Raw genomic sequence first — 12025 nt, forward strand, 5'->3', positions numbered from 1 at the left:
TGACCTGAGCTGAAGTCAGATGCTTAACTGACTGAGCCACCCCTAAATGGTATCTTTAGATACAGAGCAGTTTCAAATTAAACAAGCTCAAATTTATTGATCTTTGCCTTTATGCTGTTTTTTTTCTTAATCTTAAAAAAAAAATCCTTCCATACCCACTGAACTAACGTAATTCTATTAGGCAAATGCTTATCAAAACATTGACATTTTTTCCTAAGTTCCAACATCGGTCAACGAGAGAGATTTATCAGTGGTTTCCCAACGTATAGACTGGGTTACCTCACTATGATGGTTACAATTGTTTAAAACGTTAATACTAACTCTAGCGGCAAAAGTTTTTACAAATGGTTTTCAGCTCAAACGAAACACATACGCATGATCTTTTTTTAAAAAGGAGATCTTTGAACTGCTCAGACATCCCTCTCAATACTGAGGACTTGAAGATTAACCATGGCTTGGCTGTACGCCCTCTGACGTGGACCACACCACACGCCTGGACCTGCTCCCCTCCCTCCGTCCACGCTGTCCTCTGACTGCCTTCCCTCCTCTGGCTACTTACAGTTGCCCTGTATTTGTTCATCCCTCATCGCGTTAGCCACACAAAAACCGCTTCTGCCAGAGACGGCCAACACCGCTGGTATCATTCCCAGTGCTCTGTGTAGCGTGTTAAAATGGCAGGCGGTTAAATGAAAAATTGAAGAAAACATTTGGTGAGTGCCTTTTGGGCAGGACTGTTCAGACGTTACACAGCTGGTCAGTATTCACCCTCCACTTGGACTCCGGCGATCTGCCTTCCTATCATTTTCTGCTGGTGAAGATTCCCATTCCCATTCTTTGGCTTGCACGATATCTTAACGTGACTTTGAAGTTGCAAGAGGGTGTTTTTGGACTCTCATCCTTGTCTCTTTGTTCTCATCTTCTGAGCCCAGGGTTTCCCTGCAGGACAGACACGGCCCATAGACTGTCTCCCCAGCCAACCACTAAGGCTGGGGAGACAGCAACCCATTGGCCCCTGCTAGCCACGGGCTGGGGTGAGGTCAGGGACAGCAATTCCCCAAAGAGGAGGCGGGTTCTCCCCAACTCGTTAGAACAAATGTCCACCGCACAGGGGGTCGGTCCTGGCTCAGATCCTTCTAGGTTCTGTGACCTTGGCCAAGTCCTTGATTTTCATGTGGTCTCTGTTTCCTTACTGCCTATCAGGTACTTTGTTTCATAATCCTATTATTCTCGAAGGAACGGGGTGAAGGGTTTCTCGTCTTCTGCCCAGGCTGACATCCTTTTAAGATTTTTATAAAGAAAATGTTCTCGGGGTGCCTGGGTGGCTCAGTAGGTTGAGCATCTGACTCTCGACTTCGGCTCAGGTCATGATCTCACCATTCACGGGTTCGAGCCCTGCATCGGGTTCTGCCTTGATGGCACAGAGCCTGCTTGGGATTCTCTCTCCCCTTCTCTGTTAAAGATAAATAAATAAACCTAAAAAAAAAAAAGAAAAATGTTCTTAATAATGAGAGAAAAACAGACTAAGGGAAAAACACATCCTAAAATAGCTTATTTTCTGGCTCGAGCAGGGTGCAGACAGAGCTTCACGTTCATACGTAGTGGTCACCACCCCTCAAAAGGGTCAGGAGCACGACTGTGAAAACTGTGGGGGCTCAGGCCCAGCGGGGGCGGCTGGATGGACGGACAGGTACACATGAGGAAAGAAGGGCCTGTCGGTCCTGCTGAGGTTCCGGGAGAGGCAGGGCCCCGAGGGAGGTGGGAAGGGAGGGCGCTCACGGGGTGGGGGTGGGGGGCAGCATCAAATCCTTTAGTGATCCGTGAGCCACTAGCCTCTCTGCCCGGCTTCTCACGGGTAAGGAGAGACCACCTGTCGTTGGCCTGCACCACAGGGGCTCCACGGGGGTAATCGAGGTAAATTCCGAGCTCCCCGGGGACACGGGGCTGTTTAAACACAAGGTGCGGCTTCGCCGGCTTTTCTGCCTTGGCCCGGAGCAGTCGGTCCTCCCGAGGGCTCAGCTCTGCGCCCTCTCCCCGGCACGACCCGGCCACATGCACACCTCACGACACGGTCGCAGGTCGAGGAACTCTCCCAGTGTTCCTCTGCCTTCTCGACACCCGGCGGCGAGCCTCTTTTGCTCACCTCCCCGACCCCACTTCCATTAGCACAAACGCCCATCCTGAGGTTGCCACCCAGCAGAAGTGTTTCCCAGAGGCCCCGTCTCCCTAGGTTCCTGAGCTTGAAATCGTAAATGAAAGAAGCAGGCGGCCCCCCAACGGCACAATCCCCATTCCTAGCAGACGTCCGCGCAGGAGCAGCGAAGGAAAGTTAAGGCGAGTTAACCTAACATTTCCCAGCTTCGCTGATGCCTCCGTGGGAGCGGTTTATCCTCAGGTGAGCGTAGAAGGCACCCGGGGAAGTGACTTCCCGACCGAACTTCCAGAAGTCAGAACTTGGCGAAACTGGCATGAAGTCTAGGAATCTGCGTTCTGACAAGGACCCAAAAGCGACCGTAAAGCACATTTCTAAACTGATGGATGGCATTTCAAGAAATGCGGTGAGGGACCGGAGGAACAGTCGTATCTGAAGAGGGACGCACACAGCTCAGGACCCGTGGAGACTGGCCCACGGAGGCCACGGGGACCGGGGGGTGAGCTCCGGGAGCCGCTCCCCTTACGGCACTTTCCTTTCCTCGCAGGGGGTAACCCTGCAGTCACGCACTCAGGGTGACGCCCTGCACATTTCTGGAGCTCCTTCCGGACGTAGCACCACTGCCTCCAGCACGGAGCCCTACAAACGCCCCACGTCAGCCCCGCAAAACTCTTACCTCTCTAGTCATTAAGATGTCGGTGTTTTACTGGGGTCTCCCCTCCTCCCCCCTCCAGTCCAGAAAGTGCTTCCCGGCAGAAAGCTGCACGAGGGCCGCTTCGGTGGCGCCCTCTCTCTCGGTGATGGCAGCTCTGTGCTGCCTGTGGTCCAAGGTCGGAAGTGTGTTTGCCTCACGTCTGTCCGGTTTTCACGTTATGATGTGGGGGACGTCTGCCCCAACTGCTACATCATGACCCCGGATGGCGGTTCCCTCTTGTTTACTCTCAGGCTCTTCTCTGTTTCAGATATTTTTTTGTTGCACTACGTGTAAATCTAGGTGTAGATGTCTCTGAACTTTTCTTACTTGATGCTCCTGTATTTGTGGACTCGCATCTTTCATCGGTTCTCGAAAACTCTCGGAAATCAGCTTGACAAATACCGCCTCTCTTCCACTCTCTTTGTTCTCTCCCGCGGGCCTCCAGTCGGACACTCTTATTCTGCCCTCCTGGTTTCCGAACCTCTCAGTCCCACTGTTCCCCACCTTTCCTCTGTGTGGTATGTTCTAGGCGATCCTACCTGTCCTTAACTAAAATCCCCTCATCAGCTGTGCCGTCTGTTTAACGTTTCTTTCGAGATTTTTACTACAACAATCAATTTTTAAGATAGCTTTATTGAGGTATGGTTGATACACAGAGCGCAGCACATATTCAATGTATACAGTTTGATGACTTTGGACATAGGCACACACCCATGATTCCTTCACTATTTAACAATTACATTTTAATTTTTTAAGTTTATTTATTTGAGAGAGAGAGAGAACATTCGAGCAGGGGAGGGGCAGAGAAAGAGAGAGAGAGAGTCCCAAGCAGGCACTATGCTCAGTGCAGAGCCCGACGCAGGGCTCCACCTCACGAACTGTGAGGTCATGACCTGAGCTGAAACCAAGAGATGGACGCTTAACCAACTGAGCCACCCAGGTGCCCCTTGCATTTTTTAAAAAGTTTTTATTTACTTTGAGAGAGAGAGAGAGAGAAAGAGAGAGAGAGAGAGAGAGAGAGCGAGAATCCCCAGCAGGGTCCACACTGTCAGCACAGAGCCTGATGCGGGGCTTGAACTCACAAACTGTGGAATCATGCATGGCCTGAGCCAAAATCAGGAGTTGGATGGTGAATCAACTGAGCCAACCAGGCGCCTCTACAATTGTATTTTTGAACGTTCTCTTTAGTCCTTTTTTTTTTGTTTTTAATAATTTTTTTTGTTTCAAAGCAAAAAAAAACAAAGCAAAACAAAAAACTTACCGAAAAGTTTAACATGCAGCAAATTAAAACCCTTTTCTTTGCACCACTTGAGAATAAGCCTCTGAGTTGAGGCTGCATCACTGACAAGTACCTCAGTCTGAACTTCCAACAAGAACTCTCTTCCTACAGATCACCTACAGTCATGAAGATAAGTCAACCTCGTTACCTTCCTTCCCTCTTGTCTGCAGACCCTGTCCCCGCCTGCGGGCCGTCCCAGGAACGGTCATCACGGCGAGAGCGGTCAGTTTGTTTGCTCACAAGCGGCAGGATGATCCCGCCGCGGTTGTGCTGCCCACGGAGATGCTCTCACCACTCACACCCAGCTCTGACCTCCTGGGCCCCACCTCCCAGCAGCGTGGAAACCCTCCCACAGCGCTGGCATGCTGATGTCCCAGTTCACCGCCTGCTGCTACACGCAGCTCACACACGGCCCCCACCCCGGGGTGGCATCCTCCTGTCCCGCCCAGGCCGGGACCCTCCATGTCGCACTGACCCCAGTGCCTCATTCTGCCAAGCTGACTCCTTACCCTAGCCTGCCAATCCGCGAGGACATACTCCTCCCGTTTTGATCTCACTTCCCATACCGGACAGCCCTCGTAAGGAGCCTGGGTTCTGATTCTCAGGTGTGGGTCAGCAAAGCCATCTCCATCTCCCCTGCCCCTGTCGGTATCACCACCGGCGTCACCTAATGGCTTGAGGATACGACTGTTCCAGAAGAGAAGGCTGCAAAGAAGAGGACCGATACAGAGCGGCTCTCCGGTCACTATGGGGGTCTCCTGCTGGCTTCTCACTTTAACTCATTTCCTTAAACATTTCACGTCGTGTTGTTTCTGAGAGTTTCAGTATCTGAGCTCCTTGGGAGGGCAATCTACAGTTTATATTTTTTCAACTCTCAATTATTGTGGTTTCTTCTCCTGTGTATTTTGTGATCTTTTTTTTTCTTCAAGTTTATTCATTTTGAGAGAGAGTGTGAGTGGGGGAGGGGCAGAGAGAGGGAGAGAGAGGATCAAAGCAGGCTCTGTGCTGTCAGTGCAGAGCCCGACGCAGGGGTCAACGTCACGAACCATGAGGTCATGACCTGAGCCGAAATCAAGAATCTGATGTATGACTGACTGAGCCACCCAGGCCCCCCCACAGTTGCTTGATCTTAAACTGTGAAAAACAGGGGAGCATAATGTGAAGAAGGCCTTCCAGGATCTCTGGCTTAAACCGGGAGCCTCACCTTCATATTCTCACCACCACAGAGGCCCAAGGGCTTATTTCCTACCGGCAGTGCTAACAGGGGTACCTTCCCTCAGGGAAACCTGCCTTTCTTATACACTCACTATTTATAGCTCAGGCCCTCCCCCACCTCCCTGCTTCTTTCTTGATCCCCTGGAGATTTGTTTTAATTTCTAAAGCCCAGCAATCCAACAATTTTTTTTTTTTTTTTTGGCAAAATCTGTCTTATAGCAGGAGGGTGGGGCCCTAGACTTTTCAGTCCACGTTGACAGAAGAGTAAGGCCTCCATATTCACTTTTAACTGAAATCGAAGCGGAACCTGTAAGATTTTCAGGGGGAGATGTAAGAAATGGTTAAATGCTCAGTAGGAGATCTTCTTAGGTTGACCATTTATACTCCTGTAATGCGACACCTGGCAGCAGCTTCATTTAAAAAGTTAAAGAAAAAACACGCGTTGGGAGCAGGGCATTCTGAGATGCTCCCCTCTGCAGTCCACGTAAGCACACGTGAGCTCCTCACAGAGCTGCTCTGTGGTTCCCCAAATGCAACTCAGGTGCAAGATGAAGGCGTCGGGACTGCCCTGGCTTAGAATCCTAGACCGCGGGAACTTGCACATCTCATAATTGTTACCTGGATTTACCTTTCACATCCCCAAACTCAGTTAAGGGAGATCCTCAAGTTCTGGCTTCCTGACAGGTGTTTAAAGATGATTCCGTTTTGTCCAGCCAGAAGCAGTGTACCAGTCAGAGAGCACTTCTGACACAAGCAAGGATGTTTTATAACACAGTTGACGTTGTAACTTCATCAGGTTTCTAGGGCAAGTTAAAAAGGCAACCCAAAGTGAAATCTGTCTGTAGAGAAGAAAGGGGGTTTGTTAAACCTTTACTCACAGTACTGTGTCAAAATCTTCTCATATTAGGCGTCCAGGCTCAAGTTTTTCCAGTTAGTGATGAAAAAATTTAGAGTCTTGTCCTAGAGAAATTCATTTTTAGGTCATTCGTAACTGACATAGATGTCTTCCCTTAATTATAACATAGCTACAAAGTATGTATGAGATTGTTTCATCTTTGGGTATTTGGTTTTTTGAACCATCCTTCTCAAGATCACCAGTGGGAGGGGGAGGCGGATGATCACCAGCGGAACTATCTTGAAAAACATGTTTTGAGTTACAAATGTCACCCTCCACAGTTCAAAAATAATGCAAGGTGATTAGAGGTTCAAGCCTTTTTAAATCTGGATGTGCTGATGTGCTTTCTGATGGAGACTTAGTTATTCCAGGTTGCTTACAATGCTCGCTATCATTTTTTTGCAGTGATTACACGCAGCTGAATCAAAGTAACTTTTAAAAATTGTTTTTCGTTTTTTCTCTTTCAGATGAGTATCTGTGGCATTAATTACTAATCCAGTAAAGTTTATTTTTTCAAACAACTTATCATGAAAAACTTCAAACGTATATAAAGTTGAAAGAATTTTACGGTTAATGTAGTCTATCACTAACGTTTTGTCACATGCCCATCTCTGTTCCCATCTGGGAAGCCACCTCCAGCATGGACCGTGGCGGCTGTTTACTAATGGGTCACAGCACCCGGTTTCTTACCTCTCCACGCTGCCCATCCGCTTTCTTGCTGTCAGAGCCATCTTCCTAAAACACAAATTTTGTCATGTCACTTCTGTTGTTAAAATCTGTCCATACTCCCTACAGCTTCAGGAAAATGTCCCAAAGTCCTCATTGCATCTGACCCTTGTTCCCCTTTGCGGCTGATTGCTTCTTGAGCACCCGTCTCCCCCAGGACGCTCGCGGCCCCACACGCTGCTGGCAATCCTCCGTCCCTAGGAAGTCATCTGACATCTCTGAGCCTCTGCCCAGCCTTCTTTCTACTCCATGGCCCTTTCCTTCCTTTCCCCATACCCTCACCTTCACCGTCAACGAATCGACGTTTGCAGCTCGTGGGTACTTCACGACCCCATTACACCCACGTCTCCCCCATCCCCCACCTGCTGACAAGCAGACGAGGCTCCCGAAGCCCTACGCCCCTTCCTGGATATCATTCACGGCACCTCGTTTTCCGGCCGTTTTCGCTGCTCCAGGAGCGCAATCTCCCGCGGACCTCGGGCCCGGGCGCCCAGCGCGTCCGGGAAGCACCCGCAGCCGGCCTCCGGACCCGGGCTCCGACTGCTCGCCTGCTCTGGGTCAGCTCCAGCCAGCCTCTCCGAGCAAGCCCCGCCCCTGCCCGGCCCGGCCTTGACGGCGCGGCCAGCCCCGCCCACCGGCCCGCGGGCCGCCGGCCGGAAAGCGCCGCGCCAACTGCTGCAAAGTGTCGTACGACAGAGCCCGGGACGGGACTACGGCCGGCAACCGCCCCCGCCGCCGCTGCAAACTCTGCGGCTGCAGGGGCCGAGCGCGGCGGCCGCCCGCCGGCTCGCCCTCCGCGCTCGCCCTGCGTTCCTGCAGGCGTCCCGGAGCCGCCGCGCCGCGGAGGCGGCCCGCGCCCGCCCTGCTGGTCGCCATCATCCCGGCGTGCACCGCGGCGGCGGGCGGGCCGGCGGCCATGTTGCGATAGTCTGTTGTTTTCTTCCTGCGGAGGAGCCGGGCCGGAGTGGCCGAGACCGCCGGCCGTCTCGCCCCCTCCCCGGTCCCGGCCCGCCGCCCCCCCGCCCCCCCCCCGCCGCACGTCCCCGGGCCCCGGCCGGCCGGCGGCCCACCGCCTGGCTTGGCGGGGCGACCCCGAAGGCCGGGCCCACGAGCACCATGGCGGCCGCCCTGGGAGCCGGCGGAGGAGCCGGCGCCGGAGGTACGTGGGGCGCCCCGCGCGGGGAGGACGGGCCGGGGCTCCCTCAATCCGCGTCGTCGTGCCTCCCGCGTCGCTCGACGCGCCGTGGGGGCCCGCGAGCCTCGGTGCCGCGGCTTCCGCCGTCGAGCCTGCACGCAGCTGCGGGCCTCGGCCGGCGAGGCCGGCCTGCCGGGGCCGCGAGCCGCTCGGACGGCCGTGCCGGGGAGCCGGGCTCGTCGCCGGAGGGGCTCTGCTGGCGGGCCGGGGTGGGTTTCAGGCCCGGTGCAGAGGCGCCGCTGAGGGTGGCCCCCATTGTGCGGGAGCGTGGGGCAGTGCGGCGTTTCAGAAACCGGGGGTTGCAGAGGAGTGACCCCCGTCTCGCGGGTCGGCTACGTGCACCTCTCCGTGGCCCAATGAACGCTTGCTAGCGCGTCGTCCGCGTTTGACCGAGACCCAGCCGGGCAAGAAAGGTGTAGATACCGGATCAGTTCCTTTGGGCGGTTTCCTCCTGTTTCGCAAGCATCAGTGGTTTTGACAGGGCGCCTGACAAATTCCAGGTGAAATCACAATTTGTGGGCCGAGGCTTTTGCTTTTTCTTTCTTTCTTTTTTTTTTTTTTTTTTTTAATAAGGAAAAGTACTTGCAAGTGACTTCTTAATTATCGCTCGAAAGCTTCGGTGAAGGAAACCCATAGACGGTAAAGTGGAATCAGTAAAAGCATTTGATAACTCGTTGAAACATCCTTCCAGCGTATTCCCTGGAGGCATTTCTTAGTACCGCCTGCTTACGACTACGCTGCAGTGTCCTGCTTAGAACTTTGGTCCAAGCATTGAGACATTTGCGTGGCAGGGTGCAAAAAACCCGCCGAGAGAGACTAAGCACAGAAATGTCACTTGGGGCAGGGGGGCTTGGTACGTGCCGCTTTTCTGGGAGGTAAAGACATGTCGTGCCTGTTAGGGCCGGGGCGCTCGAGTTAAAATGTGGAGGTGCAGGGTAGGTAGGGTGTTCCTTCCTTGCTCGGTTACTTTCCGGGGTCACAGTCTTGTGTTTTGTATCGTTCTGGAAGCGTCGCCCCGGGGCTCCTGGGTCAGAGGCCCTTTCGCGAACGATGCCACCCGTTATCTGCGTGTTCTCTCGCGCACAGGGGCGTTTTGCCGAGGCGGTGGGGTGTGTCAAGGCGTTGCAGAGGTGGCTGCTGCTCTGTGTGCGGGCGTGTCCTTTCAAGTTCGAGATCCTTAGGTCCTGAGAGAGTCGATACCTACGAATACAGTCGCCGTAAATCAAAGCATTTCAGCGCCCGGGATGAACTTGGGTCTCGAAAGGTCGAGACTTGCTGTCTTAGAGGAGTAGGTAGGCTTTACCTTGAGGTTCTGGAGTTTTTCCTTCCGTTTTGTCAGGGCCACCCCGTTTCCCTCCGAGGCTTTAGCCACAGCCCTTACGAGGGTTCTGAGTTGCGTGTGACTTGGCTCCTGCGGCCTCCGCACACGGGCCGAGTGCGGTCCTCCAGGTCCCCTCGGGTTGCACTGCTCCGGCCCTCGCGCTCCGGGTCTCAGGCTCCCAGGATGCCCTCCTTACGTGAAGTAGGTCCAGCTCCTGCCTCCGAGCCTCCCTGCCTTTTATTCTTGGCAGCCTTGTTTGCCTCAGAACGTTTAGCCCGGTTGGTTATTTATTTGGTCTTTTTGCAAAAAGAAGCCTATCGGTCCCATTAAGACGGGAATGCTGTCTTTTTCACGAGCCACGCGCTCCAAGTTGCTGGCACGTTGTATACGTGCCACATAACTTGACGGCGAGTGAAGTAATGAGATGTTTTCCTCGCGAGCCCTCCTGTGCCCTTTTATGGTATGAGTAGAATTCTAGTAGTGTGCAGTTTGCTTTGTTCACTTAAAAGCAGGTCCTGGGCATCTTCCCATGTCAGTAGGTGAGAGTTTTATGGATCCACCACTGATCATTTGCCTACCGATGGGCATTCCAGTTAGTTCAGCTTTCTCGCCACTAGCAAATACCGTGCTGAACGTGTGTGGACACAACTTAGTGTGCCTATGCAAATATTTCTGGGGGGCGGATCGCTCTAAAAGTGGAAGTACTGTGTTGCAATTACATGTATTTACAATTTTGGTAGCTGCTGCGAGTTGTCCTTAACTTCCCTCAGTAGTGTGTGGGAGTATCCCGTTTCCCATACCCTAAGAATCTCTTTAATTCTGGATCATCTTGGGACAGAAAAAGAGCCTCGATGTTGTAATCTGTATTTCTGTTTTTCTGATCTCCAGAGAAGTTAGACATCTTTTCATGTGCTATTTTTCTGTGAATTGCTTGTTTACATAATTTGCGACTTATTTTTTTAAGTCATGTTATAGATTTACTTGTTCTGAGAGAGAGAACCAGAACCAGCGGGGGAGGGGCAGAGAGAGGGGCACAGAGGATCCGAAGCAGGCTCTGTGCCGACGGTAGAGAGCCTGATGGGGGCTTGAACTTGCAAACTGGAGAGATGACCTGAGCCGAGGTCTGATGCCTAACTGACCCTCAGTCACCTTTTTTTAAAGTGGTTGACCTCTTCTCCTTATTGTATATTTCTCGTTCTTTGTGTATTGTATCAGAGATTAGTAACCCTTTTTTAAAATTGTGCTTGCCCTGTAAATAAATTTGTTTTAAGTGTTTTACTATATGGAACTTAAAGTTTTACTTTGTGAAATATATCACTTATTCTTTTATAAGTTTTTTTTTTTTTTTCTTTTTATAAATCTGTTTCTATGCTAAGAGTTCCTCTATGTTTTTACCATTTGATGCTTCTGGGCTTTTTTTTTTTACATTTAGCTTCTATTCCATATGGAGTTGTTTTATTTTGAGTGTCGTGTGATTTTGGGGCCTATAACAGTTCTAATATGATTTGTTGACTTCTTCTCTGTCTTTTCCACCTTTTTAAGAAGTTACCATGAACAGTTTTTTGGAATTATCATTTCATTGTGTGTGTGAATATATGTGCATATGTCTTTCTGTGTGTGTTATGTATATATGTTAGCATATTTTAAAAAAAATTTTTAATGTTTATTTTTTGAGAGAGAGAGAGAGAGAGAGAGAGAGAGAGAGAATCCCAAGCAGGCTCTGTGCCATCAGCCCAGAGCCCGTTGCAGGGCTTGAACTCAAAAACCGTGAGATCATGACCTGAGCCGAAATCAAGAGTCACATGCTTAACCGACTGAGCCACCCTGGCACCCCCGTGATGGCATATTCTTTTCCAGCTAATCCCATATGATTAGCTCTGTGCATTTAAAAAAAAAAATGTACTTCAGAATCATCAATCACATTTTGTAAAGAATTCTACTAGAATTCTTATTTAGGTTGTGTTGAGTTTACATAATTTGAGAATGATTGGTATTTTTACAGTATGGGTTCTTTCATCCAGCAACAAGAGTGTCTCTGTCAAGCTGTTCTTTTTTGTCTGTTAGTCATCTGCCAAATGTTTATTGAGTACCTGCTCCTGTGCCGGGCACTGATCTAAGAGGCTGGAGTACATAGTGAATAAACCAGAGGTCCCTTCCCCTATGGAACTTACATTAAGTAAAATTTTCTTTGTATAGTTCTTTCACATTTCTTGTTAGTTTTGTTCGTAGATATTTTGTATTTCTCACTGTGGATGGTGTACTTAAAAAAATTTTTTTTTTAAATATTTATTTTTGAGAGAGAGAGAGAGAGAGAGAGACAGTGTGAGTGGGGGAGGGGAAGAGAGAGAGAGGGAGACACAGAATCCAAAGCAGGCTCCAGGCTCTGAGCTGTCAGCACAGAGCCCGGCACAGGGTTGGAACTCATAAACCGTGAGATCACGACCTGAGCCGAAGTGGAACGCTTAACTGACTAAGCCACCCAGGTGCCCCTAAGATGGTGTCGTTTTTTAAATTTTTTTTTTTTAACGTTTATTTATTTTTGAGACAGAGG

General features: G+C 50.8%; 1 protein-coding gene across 1 annotated transcript in view; it reads left to right on the forward strand.

Moving 5' to 3' along the window:
- Positions 1 to 8008: 8008 nt before the first annotated feature.
- RBM33 (RNA binding motif protein 33) overlaps positions 8009 to 12025 on the forward strand; it is a 139080-nt gene continuing 135063 nt past the window's right edge. Inside the window, 1 exon segment of the mRNA XM_019424900.2 lies at positions 8009 to 8117. Coding sequence (XP_019280445.2) covers positions 8075 to 8117 — 43 coding nt within the window. The 5' untranslated portion in view covers positions 8009 to 8074.

This window comes from Panthera pardus, unplaced genomic scaffold (genome assembly GCF_024362965.1).
Source record: "Panthera pardus isolate Hobbes unplaced genomic scaffold, ASM2436296v1 HiC_scaffold_9, whole genome shotgun sequence".
NCBI lineage: Eukaryota > Metazoa > Chordata > Mammalia > Carnivora > Felidae > Panthera > Panthera pardus.